The sequence below is a fragment of the Dermochelys coriacea genome, chromosome 8, assembly GCF_009764565.3.
Source record: "Dermochelys coriacea isolate rDerCor1 chromosome 8, rDerCor1.pri.v4, whole genome shotgun sequence".
Taxonomy (NCBI): domain Eukaryota; kingdom Metazoa; phylum Chordata; order Testudines; family Dermochelyidae; genus Dermochelys; species Dermochelys coriacea.
The window spans coordinates 18,884,309-18,899,372 of record NC_050075.1 but is presented as its reverse complement, the minus strand read 5'-3'; the positions used below and the strand labels follow the sequence as shown (position 1 = coordinate 18,899,372).

Here is a 15,064-nt window from a genome sequence, read left to right as displayed (position 1 = left end):
TAGTGTCAGAAGAAACCTGCAGCGTTAGATACCTTGATTCACCTTTGTTTCACAAAGGGCTGGTTTGTAACCATATTGCTCACACTGATGAGTAGACTCACATGAGTAATCCAGATGAGGTCAATCGGCTGGCTGGATTTTGAAAAACTCCTATGGGAGTTAGGCACCGAACTCTCATATTAAGGGTAGCACCTATCTCCCATCAGTGCTTTTAAAAAACCCAGTCAAATGGGCTACTCCTGTGAGTAGCTGCTCATCAGTGTTAGTAAGGAGGGGAGAGTCACAATTTGGCCCCAAATGTTGTTTAACACATTTCTCTATATGATATATGTACAGCCCAATCCTACTATCCGGTCTGTGCATATGTCTGAGGGCAGAGTTGGGCTCAAAAGATTTTTAACATTTCCAGATACGAATCTGCTTTTCTAGGCTGATTTTTTGTTTCCTCCTTTGCCATATGTTTTTATTGTATCAGCAAAGAAGCAATGCACTCTATGAAATTAACGCTATGAATGACAGAGCTGCCAGAAGCAGGAATGGCTCTACCAGAAAGAACCGGACTCACTTTAGGATGCCAAAAACCAGGGCAGGAATAAGTCCAGTAATTCTTTGTCTGGAAGGCTGCAAGTTGGTAGGAGATGGGCATCTGCCAGTTTGCTTAAGACAGCAAAACTCCTAGAGCCACCCCTTAACAGAAAGTCTATCCAAGTACATTTTGCATTTGAAATATAATTAAATGTAATGCACATACACAAACTTTGACTGAAATACATATTAAACATTTCTGTGACCCGAGGAATATCTTTCCTGACAGATCATGTGCATCCGAGTTTTACCCAACTGAGGGTTGTCTTGTTGACTTGCCAGAAGTCCACCATCCATCATCCACAATTACAGAAGTTTGACTAAAATAGCAGATCACAGATCTCTCATATTGTACACAGGATGTGATTTGCTGAGAGTAAAGGTCCTTAGTAGAAATTCTATTAGACTTTGGTGTTCTAATTCTGGTCCCTCTTGTTTTCTACAGGTCTCTGCTGATTTCTATTTTAAATGAAGGATAAGTATGACCAGTAGTGCTGTTCACAAACTTAGTTTGCTAACTACAGCCAGTTGGCCATTTTCAATTAGAATTTTCATAAGGAAACTAATTTCATTAGGAAACTAGTGCAGCTGGATTGAGTAGACCATGATGAAGCACTGCATGTTCCTGTAGCCTCCCCTTGGATCACAACTCCATGTCAAAAGGTGATGATGGCTGTACTGAAGAGAGCAATAGAAGGGACTGGCCTGATGAATGCACTTCGGATGCCAGTGTAATACACAAATTCTAGTTCACACTTGCTTACTCAACTCACCATCTTGAGGCTGCAAATGGGAATTGACTGTTCGACCATTGCAAAACTGTACAGAATCTAAACCCATAAAGGCCAGTCCAGAATGATGCTTTGGGAAGTTTAGATACCAGCCATTCCTATAAATAACCAAACTGTGATTCAATACAGTAAAAGAGGGAACTTTTCTTTTGGAAAATCCTGAACAGTGAAGACAACGTGCTGCAAGATGACATTCTCCCCCTCTTACCCCCTTCTCCTCCCCTCAACAGTCATTTTGATGTTCAAAACAATATAGTTTAGACAGTGATTTACTGTTTTCGGTAGCTGAGAACCAAAGACTCACTTAATACACAACAACTTTACTCTGTTTAGTTCATGTTTATATCAAGAAGGTATGGACAATAACATTAACATTTCACCTAATGATTTTATTTTGAAGATGGAGATTTTTTATGTACGACTTAAGTTGTAAAAACAGGTGTTACAGCCTTACAGTTAAACAGGAATCCTTTGGGATGAAAGGTGCTAAGTGTTTTACAACCTGTACGAATTTTAATTCAGCCTCCTCTAAGGACAGAACTGCAGTATTCATTCTGCATCAGCAAAAATGACAGCAGCATTTTAGAAAAAGGGTAGTGAAAAATATCTTCTCTATTTGAAAAGGCAGATGAATTTTGGTAGGTAGGTAAAATGGTGATAATGGACCCAATTTCTAGTAATGCCATGGGATTTGGCCAAAAATATTGATCTGGAACAAACAGTTGTGTTTTTGTTTTTTTACAAAATCTAAGATTGTTCTTAAAAATTGTGATGAAAAGGATTTGAAAAAAAATAAAATGTTCTCCTGCAAGGCTTGCAATGGAAAATAGCACAGTATTCTGCTAGTGCAGGGGTCGGCAACCTATGGCACGTGGGCCAAAGACGGCATGGGAGCCAATGTTTAATGGCACGCTGCTGCCTGCCGGGTCTCAGCCGCCAGCCCCGCTCAGCCTGCTGCCGAACCCAGGCCAGCAGCTGGCTGAGTGGGGCCGGTAGCCGGGACCCCTGTAGGCAGCAGTGTGCCATTAAAAATCCTGCCTGCCCTGGCCCGCTCTTCTCCGCGCCTCCCCCCCCCCCGAGGCAGGGTGAAGAAGCTTGGTCCTGGCGGCTGCTGCTGCAGGGCAAGCAAGCTCCCCCCTCCTCTGCTATGCTGGGTTCCTGCCCCTCCTCCTCTCCCTCCCTGCCAACGATCAGCTGATGGCCCTTGCAGGGGAGGAAGAGAAGCGGAGCCACAGCACACTCACTGCTCCCTCCTGCTCCGGGGAGGAGGTGGAGATGAGGTGTGGACAGGGCCTTGGGGAAGGGGGGTGGAATCAGGGCATATCTCCTCCAGCCCCCTGCAGTGAGCTGCTCTGGGCAGAGGGCTGGGAGCAACCCCACGACCCTAGCCCACACCCCCAGCCCTCTGCCCTGACCTTTACACCGCCCCACACACACCCCAGTCCCTTGCCCTGACCCCTGCACACCCCCCACACACCCAGCCCTCTGCCCTGACTCCTGCACCCCCCCACACCCTAGCCCTGTACCCTGACCCTGCACCCCCTCACACATACCTAGCCCTCTGCCCTGACCCCTACACCCCCAACACATGCCAGCCTCCTGCCCTGACCCCTGACCCCTGCACCCCCTCACGACCTCATTCCTGGCTCCAGTACCCCCCACACATGCCCCCAGCCCTATGCCCTGACTCCTGCACCCTGCTCACACACCCCCAGCCTCCCCACACCCCATGGCCTGACTCTTGCACCCCCCACATTCCCACGCTCACCCTGAGCACCAAATGGGAGCTCCTGCACCCCTTGCACCAAATGGGAGCTGCCAGGTAAGCACTCCACATCCAAACCTCCTGCTCCAACCCTGAGCCCCCCTCCCTCATTCTAGCTCCTGGCCAGACCCTACACCCCAACCCCCAGCCTGCTCCTTCACCCCCAGCGCTGTGCTCAGTGCACTCCCACCCTCAGCTCAGTGCAGAGAGAGAGGAAGAGAATGGGCTAGAACCAGGAAGAAGGTAGGTACCCCTCTATGTGGGCAGGGCCGGGATCCCAGACCGGCAGTGGGCTAAGCGGGGCCAGCAGCCGGGACCCTGGCTGGCAGGAGCCGGCGGACGGAACCCCAAACCAGCAGTGGGCTGAGTGGCAGCGGGTTGAGCCACTCAACCCATTGCTGGTCTGGGGTCCGAGCCACCGGCCCTGCTCAGCCCACTGCCGGTCTGGAGTTCTGGCTGCTGGCCCCTTGCCAGCCAGGGTCCCGGCCGCAGGCCCCGCTCAGCCTGCTGCTGGCCTAGGTGAATGGAACCCCAGGCTGGCAGCGGGCTGAGCAGGCCGGCAGCGTAAGGTCTGCATTTTAATTTAATTTTAAATGAAGCTTCTTAAACATTTTGAAAATCTTGTTTACATACCACAATAGTTTAGTTATATAATATATAGACTTATAGAGAGAGACCTTCTCAAAATGTTAAAATGCATTACTGGCACGTGAAACCTTAAATTAAAGTGAATAAATGAACACTCGGCACACCACTTCTGAAAGGTTGCTGACCCCTGTGCTAGTGTATGAGAACCAAAATGTGCAACTGATTAGAAAATTGCTTTGAATAAAGGTGAAACTGGCTAGCCTATTTTCATTGAGAGAACTGCAACTTTTAAACTTTTAAAGTAAACAGGATTCTTAAAATTCTCTCATTTGCAATATTAGCAGTGGCCAGGGCTGCTCTGCCTCATTGGAAAGATGAACTGATCCTAATACCAGGATTCAGCACTGACCCTACTTAGAGACTCCCTAGTCTTCTGCTTTCAGACTCTGAACACAGTACCATCTGTAGCCTGGTGGCTGTTAAGCTGTGCTGCCATAATGTCACTGTGTAATCTTGCAGGATAAGGCATGAAAGAATTTATTTTCTAAATGGATTTATTCTGGAACACAGCAGAATTTGGAGAGAAGAGAACAGATTCACCCCAGATGGCAGCCCCCAATCCTGGAGGGTGAGATTTACCTCAGGAAAGACCAGGCAGTCCATACACCACTGCCTTCTGCAGGGTTTCTAACAACAAAAGCTTAAGTTACAACCATGGTTCCACAGGAGCTGAGCAGAATGGTTACATCTGTTGGGTACCCTTAGCCATGTCTCTCCAACCAGCCTCACCCATTCTCTAGACTGGTTATAGACCCCATGGTGAAGCAGGAGTTGTGGGCAGTTTATACCACTGTATATCTCCGGTGGGTGCACTTTTCACCACCAGCGATCTGTAGGCTAAGTTCCAACAACAAAATCTAGGAGTGAGTAGAACTCATGGTGCTTTTAGGTGGCTTTTATTTAACCCAGAGTGTTGCTGTAATGACTGAGAGTAAGGACAGTCTGCTGGTTAGGGCACATGCATGTGACTTAGAGAACTTGGTTCAAGTCCTTGCTCCTCCAGAGACTTCCTGTGTGACCTTGGGCAAGTTACTTAGCAACTCTGCCTCAGTTCCCCATCTGTAAAATGGGGATAAACAGAACTGCCCCATCACACAGCAGTGTTGTGTGGATAAATACATTACAGACTGTAAGGTGCTCAGATACAGTGATAATGGGGGCCATATAAGTAACTAGGTTAGCTAACATATAGTAAGATTTAATTACATTTAACCTCCACTCCCCTTGAATTTTAAAGTTATACTTGCTTTTTAAAAAGTATCCCAATCTCTGAAACCAGAGATTCTGCAGAGTATCAACCTAGGATTATAAAAGACTCAAGCAGAGAATCACACAAGAAAATGAAAAACCTCTCCAAAATCTGTAACTGTAGGCACACACATACCTTCCTCACACTCTAGATATAGTCGCAAAGCCTCTGGGGAACTGAGATTTGCAAAGATAAGTACATACATCGTACACATACCCTTCACTGACATTCTAGTATACCTTTTCCCCAGGACTTGTCAGCCACAGAAGATCTGTGTCCCTGTAACGCCTGCACAGGTCTCTTGCACGTAGCCAGGTTTGTCTCTTTGCTGTGTGGATATAGTAACAGCTGCCTTGCCAGTACTGCCACCCATTTTCAACTGGGCACGTGCCACCAAATACTGACCCTAAAAATCACAGCATACACATGTGTGGGGCTGGTTTCATCCCTGGTATAGCTCCACTGGCTGAATGGAAGGATCACTATGGCAAAGGATGTTTAAGACTGTTCTTATACAATCTGTTCAGTATAAGGATCTCTTAGAGCTTTTAATACTTATAAAATACTAGGAAGATCACATCAGACAAGGGCTCACGCCACAAAATCTGGTTTCAAACACCCCATAGGTTCTGGGTATCCGATCTCTGGTTTTGTAACTATAACTGGGACCATTTCCAAAATTTGGATTTAGTCAGGAGTTCAGATATCTAAACACCTCTGAAGTTATGGGGTTTTGGTTTGAGTCCCAGCTCTAGGCTATTTTTATGGACTTACTCATTGGCCAACAGAAATATTTTAAATTATAATCAGCTGACTTAAACAAGTTTCTCAAAAGTGGCAAATTTCACTTTTCTTTCCAGCGCACAGTGAATAAAAATCAATAACATGGGGATTTTCCTATTTGTTTAAAACTGTAAAGTTTCTTTTAAAATGGAATAGAGCTGAGACCCAGTTTGCAGATTTCCTGCACACAGCAAGGTCAGAAGGTCTAATCTGAAGGTCTGATCTAAACCTCCTGAAGGTTAGGATGACACGAGTTATATATTGTGTCAGTCTAATGACTTTAATGGAGTTCCTCACCCCACTTACACTGGTGTAAATCTAGAGCATCAGCATTGTGTTTAGAGGTGCTGCGAATGGTGAAGACATAATACATGAATAAAGAGATGAATGTGCACAAACAGGTCCTGTGTATAGTCACAGTTTTCCTCTTCTCTCCTATGGATGTTAAACAGGCTCACCTTTTCCACAGGGGATAGGACTATTCTCCTTACTACAAAACACAGTGTCACCACACAGCCCTGTGTTTGGATTGCAGGCCATACCCTGCTCGCATGGTGGACACTTAAATTCACACAGAAGCCCAAATCTTCCAGAGATGCAATCTGTGAAAAGGGAACAAGCCAAGGACAATAGAGATGAACAGCTGCCAAACTAAAAGTTTAATTACAATTGTGGAAAAAATACCACGTTCCTAAAGTAAAGGTAAAACTTTTGGGGTCTGCACATACAAGCAGGCACACACCCACACTCATTAATCATTAGTAGAAATTAAGAGTGTGCTCTCTTAATTTGGTTGGTGATTACAGCTTCTAATGCAAACCAACACAAGCAAGATGTCAGGTAAGGGTGGAAAAGAAAACCATCCCCATGATAAATCATCATGAAAATATTAGTTCCCACTCAGAGCTTTCCAAAATATCTGCCTTTAAGTGAAAAGTGAAAAGCCCAATGTACAAAAGTCTTGACCTAGGGCTTTGTCACAGCAACGACAAGGCTGCTTCTTGTTAGTGCTTGAAAAAAACAGTAGATATAACTATATATAGAGAGAGATAAATGCTCATAGAAAAAAGGTTCAACAGCATGGCACATGAGTAGCAGTTTCAAATGCACAGCAGAAGGGGAAGGAAGACTTCTCAGTATTAGTTTATTCTGAATTAAGCAGCAACAGCATTCAAAACCTTGCTTTCTGGATCTTCCTCTGGTGTTTTGTGCTAGCTCATTTTATTTTATGCTTTTGGGAGTAGGCAGCCTGATTGCTCATCTAGATGAGCAGCATCCTTCTACGTCTTTTACTTTTGTTAACAAAGATGAAGTAAGCCTTCAATTTTTCTACTAGGCATCCTCTCCCTAAAATTCTGCAGCTATTTTATATTTGTCTTCTGTTTTCACATCAATTTTTTTTTAAAAGAACAAACAAACAAAAAAACCACTCCAACCTCCTCCCCACCTAGGATGGGGGAGGGGGAGTTAAACTCTAAAACACTTGACATACCTGACTTGATAAAGGATTTTACGCTACTGTTCTTGCTGTTATACAGTTCCATCCCACTTTGTAGAATGTAGTATTCCCCCATTGCCACTATCCCAGTGCAGGTCTGGAGCACTGAGCAGGTATCTGTAGCTTTCTTTAAGGTGTTATATATATTTGACATTGATACGTGAGGAGAGTACAAAGCTCTCCCCTTGTGCATTGTAAAGAGATTGACATCTGCAAAAATTAAAAAAAGAAATAAAATGGATGGCATAAAATGAAATTCAGAAAATATGAATATGCAGGATGGGATGGGCCACGGCAGGAAAGAAATTGCAAACTTAACCAAAAGTTTCCAGTTAGACTTGGCCCAAGACATATTGTTAAAATCTCCACCGGGGGCCAAAAGGGCGTAGATGAATCTTAGCAAGCGACTTCTTTAGCTCTGGATTTTCAGCTTTAATTCAATAGGAGATGCAAGTGTTCCATACTTCTGAAAAATCAGGTTCTTAAAGGGCTAAGTTGCCAGAGAAAGACTAAGTAAAATGATGACCCTAATTTACCATTTCACTGCTCCAGTTTAACACCAGATCACTCCACTGTGAATCAAATTGACCTCCTCACTACATGCACAATCTAGCCCTTAATATGAAATAAACTTGCAGGGCCCAGTATGTTGGTCCAATTTTACCACAGTGTAACTCCACTGAGGTTTACTCCCACAGGTTTACTTCATACAGTTTTACAAATCCAGGTCAGCTTGTGCATGGAGTGAGGAGGCCAGTCTGAATGATTTCAGACGAGATATTCTGGCGCTCAACTGAAGTACAGTGAAATGGTGAATCAGGCTGATCCTTTTACTTACAATGAACTCAGTGAAGTTACACTGGCACAGAATCAGATCAACATACTGAGGAATCAGGTCCTACAGGTTTACTTCATACAATCTTAAAATTAAAGGTCAGACTGTGCAGAGAAAAGAAAGAGAAATAAGCAAGCACTCCACCTCCATGTCCTCCTCAAGGTCTGGACACAATTTCAATTTTTCCTGGAACTCCCCCTTGGGCAGAAGAACTCTTCTCCCATTCTTACACAGACAACTGAACCCTAAATTAGGGCCTAAGCCACAGATAATGATAAATTTACCTCCCTCTCTTTTGCATATCCACTTTCTCAGAGAGGAACAATCCGCCAGAGAAAGGTATTGCTTGAAGGCAACCACACAGTCTTCTTTAGTGAGCATATGCCTCCTGTTACGTTTCATGACCCTGCCAGGAGACGGAGAAAAACTAAGCTGCAAAACCAAATGAGGTCAACTACAGCAACTCCAGATTTGAAGACGTGCGTGGCATTTTTATTTAAGGAAATTGTAACTAATAGCCATGGTACTGGTTTAGTACCCAAGGTGTCCTCTATTGAGGATCTGTATTCAGCCTCAGCCCTGACTAGGATGGGCTCAATGGTTTTCTCTAGCAGGTTCTCTCTAACTGCTATTGTCCTATTTAAAACAACAGAATCTGTCAAAATTTAGTCTCACCACGCTCTTTCAGACCGAGCAGATGTGCCATCGACCCACACATATCTGAAGTCTTCTTTTTTATAGGTCAAACCTATCCAGCTGTTCTCCCCTTTAAACTGTATCCAAGCCTAGAATGCAAAAAACAATCCATTCAAACTTGCTATTAGGCCTCTTTTATCCATTTTGCTCTTCATTCAGCAACATGTAGGATCCTTTGTCCAGTTACCATATGGGACAGAGTGACTCAAAACATTTGGTTCTTGCTCATTTTAATTAAGTGTCTAGCTTTTTCTTTTTGTGTGGGTTAGCCCACTGAGCTCTTCCAGCACTACAGGTCCCACACTCCCCCGCCACCCTAGCTACAAAGCACTGGGGACGTGACACCCTCCTAAGCTTGTCAATACAGTTGCTTGTGGGATCATTGCAGCCGGCATAACTCAGAGCCATTCTTAGAGTCACATAGGGCCATTTTTCCCTCAGATGCACTGAGTGTGGCTCAGGCTACTTAATCAGAAAGCACAGTCATTCAACAGGCAGCAGCTTATGATGGAAATACAGCACACAGTGCGTTCCCTATTGTATCTTCTATCTAAAGCAAGACAAAAATCCTCCCACAATTACAAAATCCCCCAATTTGAAATCAGTCAAATGAGAAACTAGACAGGGCACCTTTTCGGCACTGTTTGTAATTTTAGCGAGGTCTGTCTCCTTAAAGCCCTGACATGCACTCCTGGCCTCAGTCCACGTTTTAGTTTTAGTATCTTCCACATAGTAACATGCCTTTAGAAAATAATGCCATCGAGGCCTCTGGGGGCACAACTGCCTGGAAACTGAACACCACAAATTGTTATGGTACCCAACTTTGCAAATAAAAGAGCCAATTGGACTCAATAAATACAAGGATATGAATTTCCAAACTGTTGCTTTCTGTACCTTCGCTAGGAGAGCACCGAGGATCCTGAGACTGTAAGCTGCAAGTAATGCTGGCAGTGCCTACACAATGTCCAGTAACACCACTGCAAGGAAAACCATTGGTGCATGGATGGCAAGTGGCTTGACAATCTGAGCCATAGTAACCTGGCTGGCAGCCTCAAAGGAAGTTTCAGAATTAAATGACAGACTGCAGGGAATATTCAATCCCTCATTCATTTTAAAATTTATTTCATTTTAAAAATACAATACAGGCTCATATCCAGTGACCTGGGCACCTACCCCATAAAGTAAAGCCACACATACATCAATAAAGGACTGGCCCAAAATACACCCACCTCAGCCCATTCTCACAATAGCCTTAAAGGAAAAAGATAAGCTTTGCAAAGAGTAATTTTAGCTTTTGTGTTAAATGTGTAACTAGTGTCTATTTATATCTGTGCCTCTTTATTCACTGGGTCATATTTATTTTTACCATTCAGTCTATGTTTCTATAGACATATAATATGAGGCCTGGTTCCCATTTAAACAGGTAGAAGCCAGAAGTAACTCCTGTGAAGTCACAGAATTACTCGATGTTTACACCGTGTATCAGAGAAAAACTGATCCTTCTTCCTCCATTTCCTGTGTTTCTAAGAGCATGCTTCCTTCTTAGTTCTGAGGTTAGATTCTCAGCTGTTGATCTACCTCCGATGCATCACTGGAACAGCACACCAGGGATGGAGGACTGCTCTAACAGCAGTGCATTGGGGAATACCGAGGTGGCACATAGCCAGCATGACTTTATGTGCCCACTCTTGATCCTCAGCACAGTGAGTGACGCAGAAATGTGGCAGAGTATGCTGCACGCAGGGTCATGGGCCTGGCCTTCTGGCACAATTTAAAAAGCTCTGAAATTGATCTAACTTGCACAGGAAGTCAAAAAGGGCCCCGGATGCCCCAGCACTGCAGGGCAAAAATATTGCAAGAACCACATGTAACCTCTCTTCACATGGCTGGCAAAGTTCAAGTGTACCTGAAGATCTGACTCATGAAGTAAGAATGCGTCTTTAAAAAGTAAATCAGCTCTCCCATTCTGGAGGAGAGTAGCTGTCACTCTGAAGGGCATTTTATATACGGGGCATTTTTGATGGACAACAACAGTAATGGGAGACCAAACACAAGAGATATCCTTTTAAAGAGGACACATACAGTTTAATTTGTATTTTAGTTAATTTATTGTTGTAAGGTAGTCTGATATAATAAAGTAAGAGGTACTAACGAAGTCTGCGTTATAACTAGAAACATATTCACTAAATACTTACCAGTTTTAAGATATAATGCGTCAGCTTTATTAGAGCTTCTAAATACCTCTGTTCCACTAACTAAATGATACCGCTTCTGTGAACGGACTACTCCAGTACAGTGTGTTTTCTCATACAGGCAAGCATTTTCAGCAGATTCGAGAGAAGAGTATACTTTTGGCAACAAATTTTGTCTTTGTGTTATTACGTGGCCTGCATAAAACTGAAACATGTCTTCAGCTAAAAGAAAAGGAAAAATATCCCAGAATGAAACCCAAACAACAGGAAGGACTTTCAAATATAGAAACCCTACAGCTGTTACCCAACACTCCCAGTTGCCTCCAGAAAATTATAAACGACAGCTACCTATTACTGCCTTCATTTTCATAAACAATATCTGACTGCCTTCCCAAGGTGTTGTGAGGATAAATCCATAAGGATTACTTATGGATTTATTCTCACAATACCTTTGAAAGACAGTAATACCTATCTCAATTCTGTAGAAGGGGAACTGAGGCACGGAGCAAGTGACTTGACCAAGGTCATACAGGAAATCTGTTGAAGAGCCAATAATTGAATTCATATCTCCCAAGATCCAGCCCAGTGCTTCATAGAATACTTCATCTTCTAGCATAGAAATCCCACTGCAATACTCCATTTGATATAGCAATCCTAGTAATCCACTGAAGGAAAAAGCCAAAAGGTACTGTAGCAGGGTGGTCACCCACTCCTGCCCTGAAGGGCTTGAAATCAGCCATGGGAGAGGGCTGTGGCTGGGAGAAGGCTGCTGCTAGGAAAAGCAGCAAGCCTTGGTTGATTGGTGAAACAGCCACAGCTGCGGCCACGCTCCAATCAGGGCCCAGCTGGCCTTTATAAGAGGGCAGTGGGCCAGGAGGACACAGTCTCACTTTAGATGTTGAGAGGGATGGGCCTGACTGGTGGGAGCTGAGCAGGGTACCTGAAGTGGAGCAGGACTGGGGGAAGGCCAGAGGAGCTGGGGAGCTCCGGCCTGGGAAACCCTCAGGCTACAGGCCTTGTAGAAGGCCTAGGAAAAGGGTACTTGGATTGCAGTCGACAGCTCAAGGGTAGGCAGAAGCAGCAGGTCCAGACCCTCCTTGTCGATGATGAGTGGCAATTATACTGCAGTCTGCCCCAGGGAGTGGGGGCTAGATGGTGACTGGCAGTAGCCAAAGACTGAGGTGAAGTGGGGATAGAGGGTGGGAGTTCTTTGGGGGCGGGGAGACCCAGATTTGTCGTGAAAGGAGCACCGGGGTCTGGGAGGGACTCTGGGCCCAGCAGCAAGCAGGACACTGGCCTGCAGGGGATGCTCCGGAGGCTAGAAACGCTAATTCCCTGGACGACCAGCAGGAGGCGCCGCAGGGGTGAGTTCCGCTCTGCTACAGGTACATATACAGAAATGCAATGTCCAATTGCATGACTAAATTAACATGGTTTGGGCAACTGCATGCACAAATCTGGTGACTGTGCATACACATGGGTATCCTCACTGTGTACACAACTGTACTAATTATATATTGAAAAATGGAAGTGTGCAATTGTGAATGTGTTGGGCCTGATTTTGATCTTACATAGACCAGGGTAAATGGACAGTGACTGTGCTAAATTTAATGGAATTACACTAGAATGTGAAGAAAATCAGGCCTGTTGTTGTTCATGGACTCAGCATCACCCTTTTCAAATAAATAGTCTATTACGCATTCAAGTGTTCCACACTGCTGATTAAGATTCTCTAAGTGAAGTATCCTTCACAGAATCACAGCTTTATGAGAGAAAGGATAAGAACATTTTCCAAAAATCTATGAACAAATGAGAAAAAAAATCTGTTTACATGTGGAATAAGTTAATTAAAAATACTGAATCATTTGTAATAAAAACAATGGGTAGAAGCAAAAGAAGAAATGAAAGAACAGAAATGCAAGGACTGAACAGAAAAGTCATCCTGTTACTTACCTTCATTTCTTTTACACACAAAATGATATTTTAAAAGGCAACTAGCTGCTTCTAAAGCTACTTTATTTTGGTGAAGAAATAAACAGTTTGCAGTTGCATTCCTATATACGTTTAACCTGAAGTAAAAGCAAAATTCTAATTACACTTAATAATATATGTAAAAAATCCTCCAACATTACTGCAGTAACTTGGCTGCATAGCTGGATCAGAACAAACCCCACAAAGGTTAAGACTTCAAGAGCAAAGAGTAAGGCTTCCCATGTAGTAGATAAACAAAACTTGTACAATTGATGCTGTATGGTATAATTTACAATGCAAAAATTATATATAGACACATAGTACTACACTGTTTGCCAGAAAAAGAGAAATAGAAAATACCACACATGCAATGTGACGAAGTTAAATTTCAGAGTTTGGGAAGGGGATGGGAAGAACTTATCACCCTGCTGCACCCAGCAGAAACAGAAGAGGAAAGTTAATAGTGGCAAAGGGCACTGGCAATATTAAATTTTCCTGGGGAGCCCCTATCTCTTTGGAAACCCATTTTGTCTTTTTCTAGATCTAGTACTGAAAGATATGGTGTTAGAAGGTCTTACCTAACAAGTTCTCAATGCCCAGTGTGCTCAAGACAGTGTAGATTTTAATGCACACTAAGCTGGGTGAGATGAAGTTCAGCATGTATTAAAGTCCACACCAGGCTTCTAGAACATGTTAGAATATGTTGGTTTATACCTTCTGACACCACACCTTTAAATCCTATTCTAGACAAAGGGGAATATTTCTAAAGGTATTTGGGCACCTAACTACCATGGAAATCAATGGAAGTTAGACACCTAAATACCTTTACAAATCTTTCCCAAAGTTTTAAAGCCATGTCCCATGTACAGGAGACAGGTACCAAATGGACAGTCCTGCTCTCATGGGAGCAGACCCAGAAGCACGAGGCCTCTGAACAGCTGATTCTGTACCCTCCTTGGATTTTCGAGAGTTATAGAGTTATGTTCCAAACCCTGGATTCTTCCACAAGCCAAATGTCATGGCTCCTAACTCTCACACTCGGCTATAATCTGGGCCCACGATCACCAGCACCACTATCTTCATGCAGAGTACATCGAAGGAAGATGAAAGCACATAGCTATAGTTTATAAAAGCCATTACACTACACTGGACAAAACAGCATCAGGGATTTATCTAAATGCATTTAATGTGTCCACACTATAATACTTTTAATTGTACGTACACAGGATGTGATCACTGAAGTATTTAAATTCCTAAAATAAGTGTTTATTAATCTAAATGTTCAAAAGAAAAAAATACATTAACATTTGGAGGGAATTGTCTATTTTTTTTAAGGCCATGACATAAAAACTATTTAAATTTAGCATGATATAAACAACAGAATGAGTCAATCATTCAAAACGGTTAATGAGTACAAGTAAGAGAGCAAGAACGTGAATAACCTATAAACTCTGTACTCATTTTTATTCATTAAAAAAAAAAATCAACTTAGGAAAGGCTACCATTTCAGAGCTGTGTTTACTCTTGATCCATCTGTCCACTGCCACTCAGATGTCGATGTTTCCCATTTCATTCCTATCCATGTTGGCTGTTTTATCATCTTTTGTAGCCAGCCCTGTAAAGTAACAATACATACTGCACTAGAACCTGACAAATAAAATGTTGTGTATTTTACTAGCAGTTTTTTGTCCTTCCCATAATTTAATATTGTCCGAATCACAGGTGGTAAGTCGTTAACCCTGTCACCGTATCACTTTCTGTTGTGTGCTGTTTTGGGTGCCACACTAAGAAAGATGTGGACAAATGGAGAGAGCAACAAAAACTATAAAAGGTTTACAAAACCTGACATATGAGGAAACGTTTAAGAAACTGGGCATGTTTAGTCTTGCAAAAAGAAAACTGAGGCACAATCTGGTAACAGTCTTCAAGTATGTTAAGGGCTGTTATAAAGAGGATGGTGATCAGTCGTTCTCCATTTTCACTGACGGTAGGACAAGAAGTAATGGGCTTAATCTGCAACAACTCAGATTTAGGTTAGATATTAGGAAAAA

At 43.2% G+C, this 15,064-nt stretch overlaps 1 protein-coding gene across 1 annotated transcript; it reads right to left on the bottom strand.

The window, feature by feature from the left end:
• Positions 1-5,268: 5,268 nt before the first annotated feature.
• LOC122455511 (macrophage mannose receptor 1-like) lies at positions 5,269-13,081 on the bottom strand. The gene is made up of 9 exons (XM_043490770.1): positions 12,996-13,081; positions 11,046-11,264; positions 9,745-9,900; positions 9,481-9,641; positions 8,830-8,939; positions 8,439-8,560; positions 7,314-7,529; positions 6,280-6,423; positions 5,269-5,444 (listed from the first exon to the last, which is right to left on the bottom strand). The coding sequence occupies exons 2-9, from the start codon at positions 11,254-11,256 to the stop codon at positions 5,269-5,271; spliced, it is 1,296 nt and encodes a 431-aa protein (XP_043346705.1). The 5' UTR covers positions 11,257-11,264; positions 12,996-13,081.
• Positions 13,082-15,064: the final 1,983 nt, after the last annotated feature.

Excerpts from the sequence above, each read along its gene's own strand:
- LOC122455511 (XM_043490770.1), bottom strand. The coding sequence starts at position 11,256 with ATGTTTCAGTTTTATGCAGGCCACGTAATAACACAAAGACAAAATTTG. Across the intron at positions 9,642-9,744 it reads TCGGTGCTCTCCTAGCGAAG|TTTCCAGGCAGTTGTGCCCC; the intron begins GTACAGAAAGCA and ends TGTGGTGTTCAG. Across the intron at positions 6,424-7,313 it reads AAAATCCTTTATCAAGTCAG|ATTGCATCTCTGGAAGATTT; the intron begins GTATGTCAAGTG and ends CCCTTTTCACAG.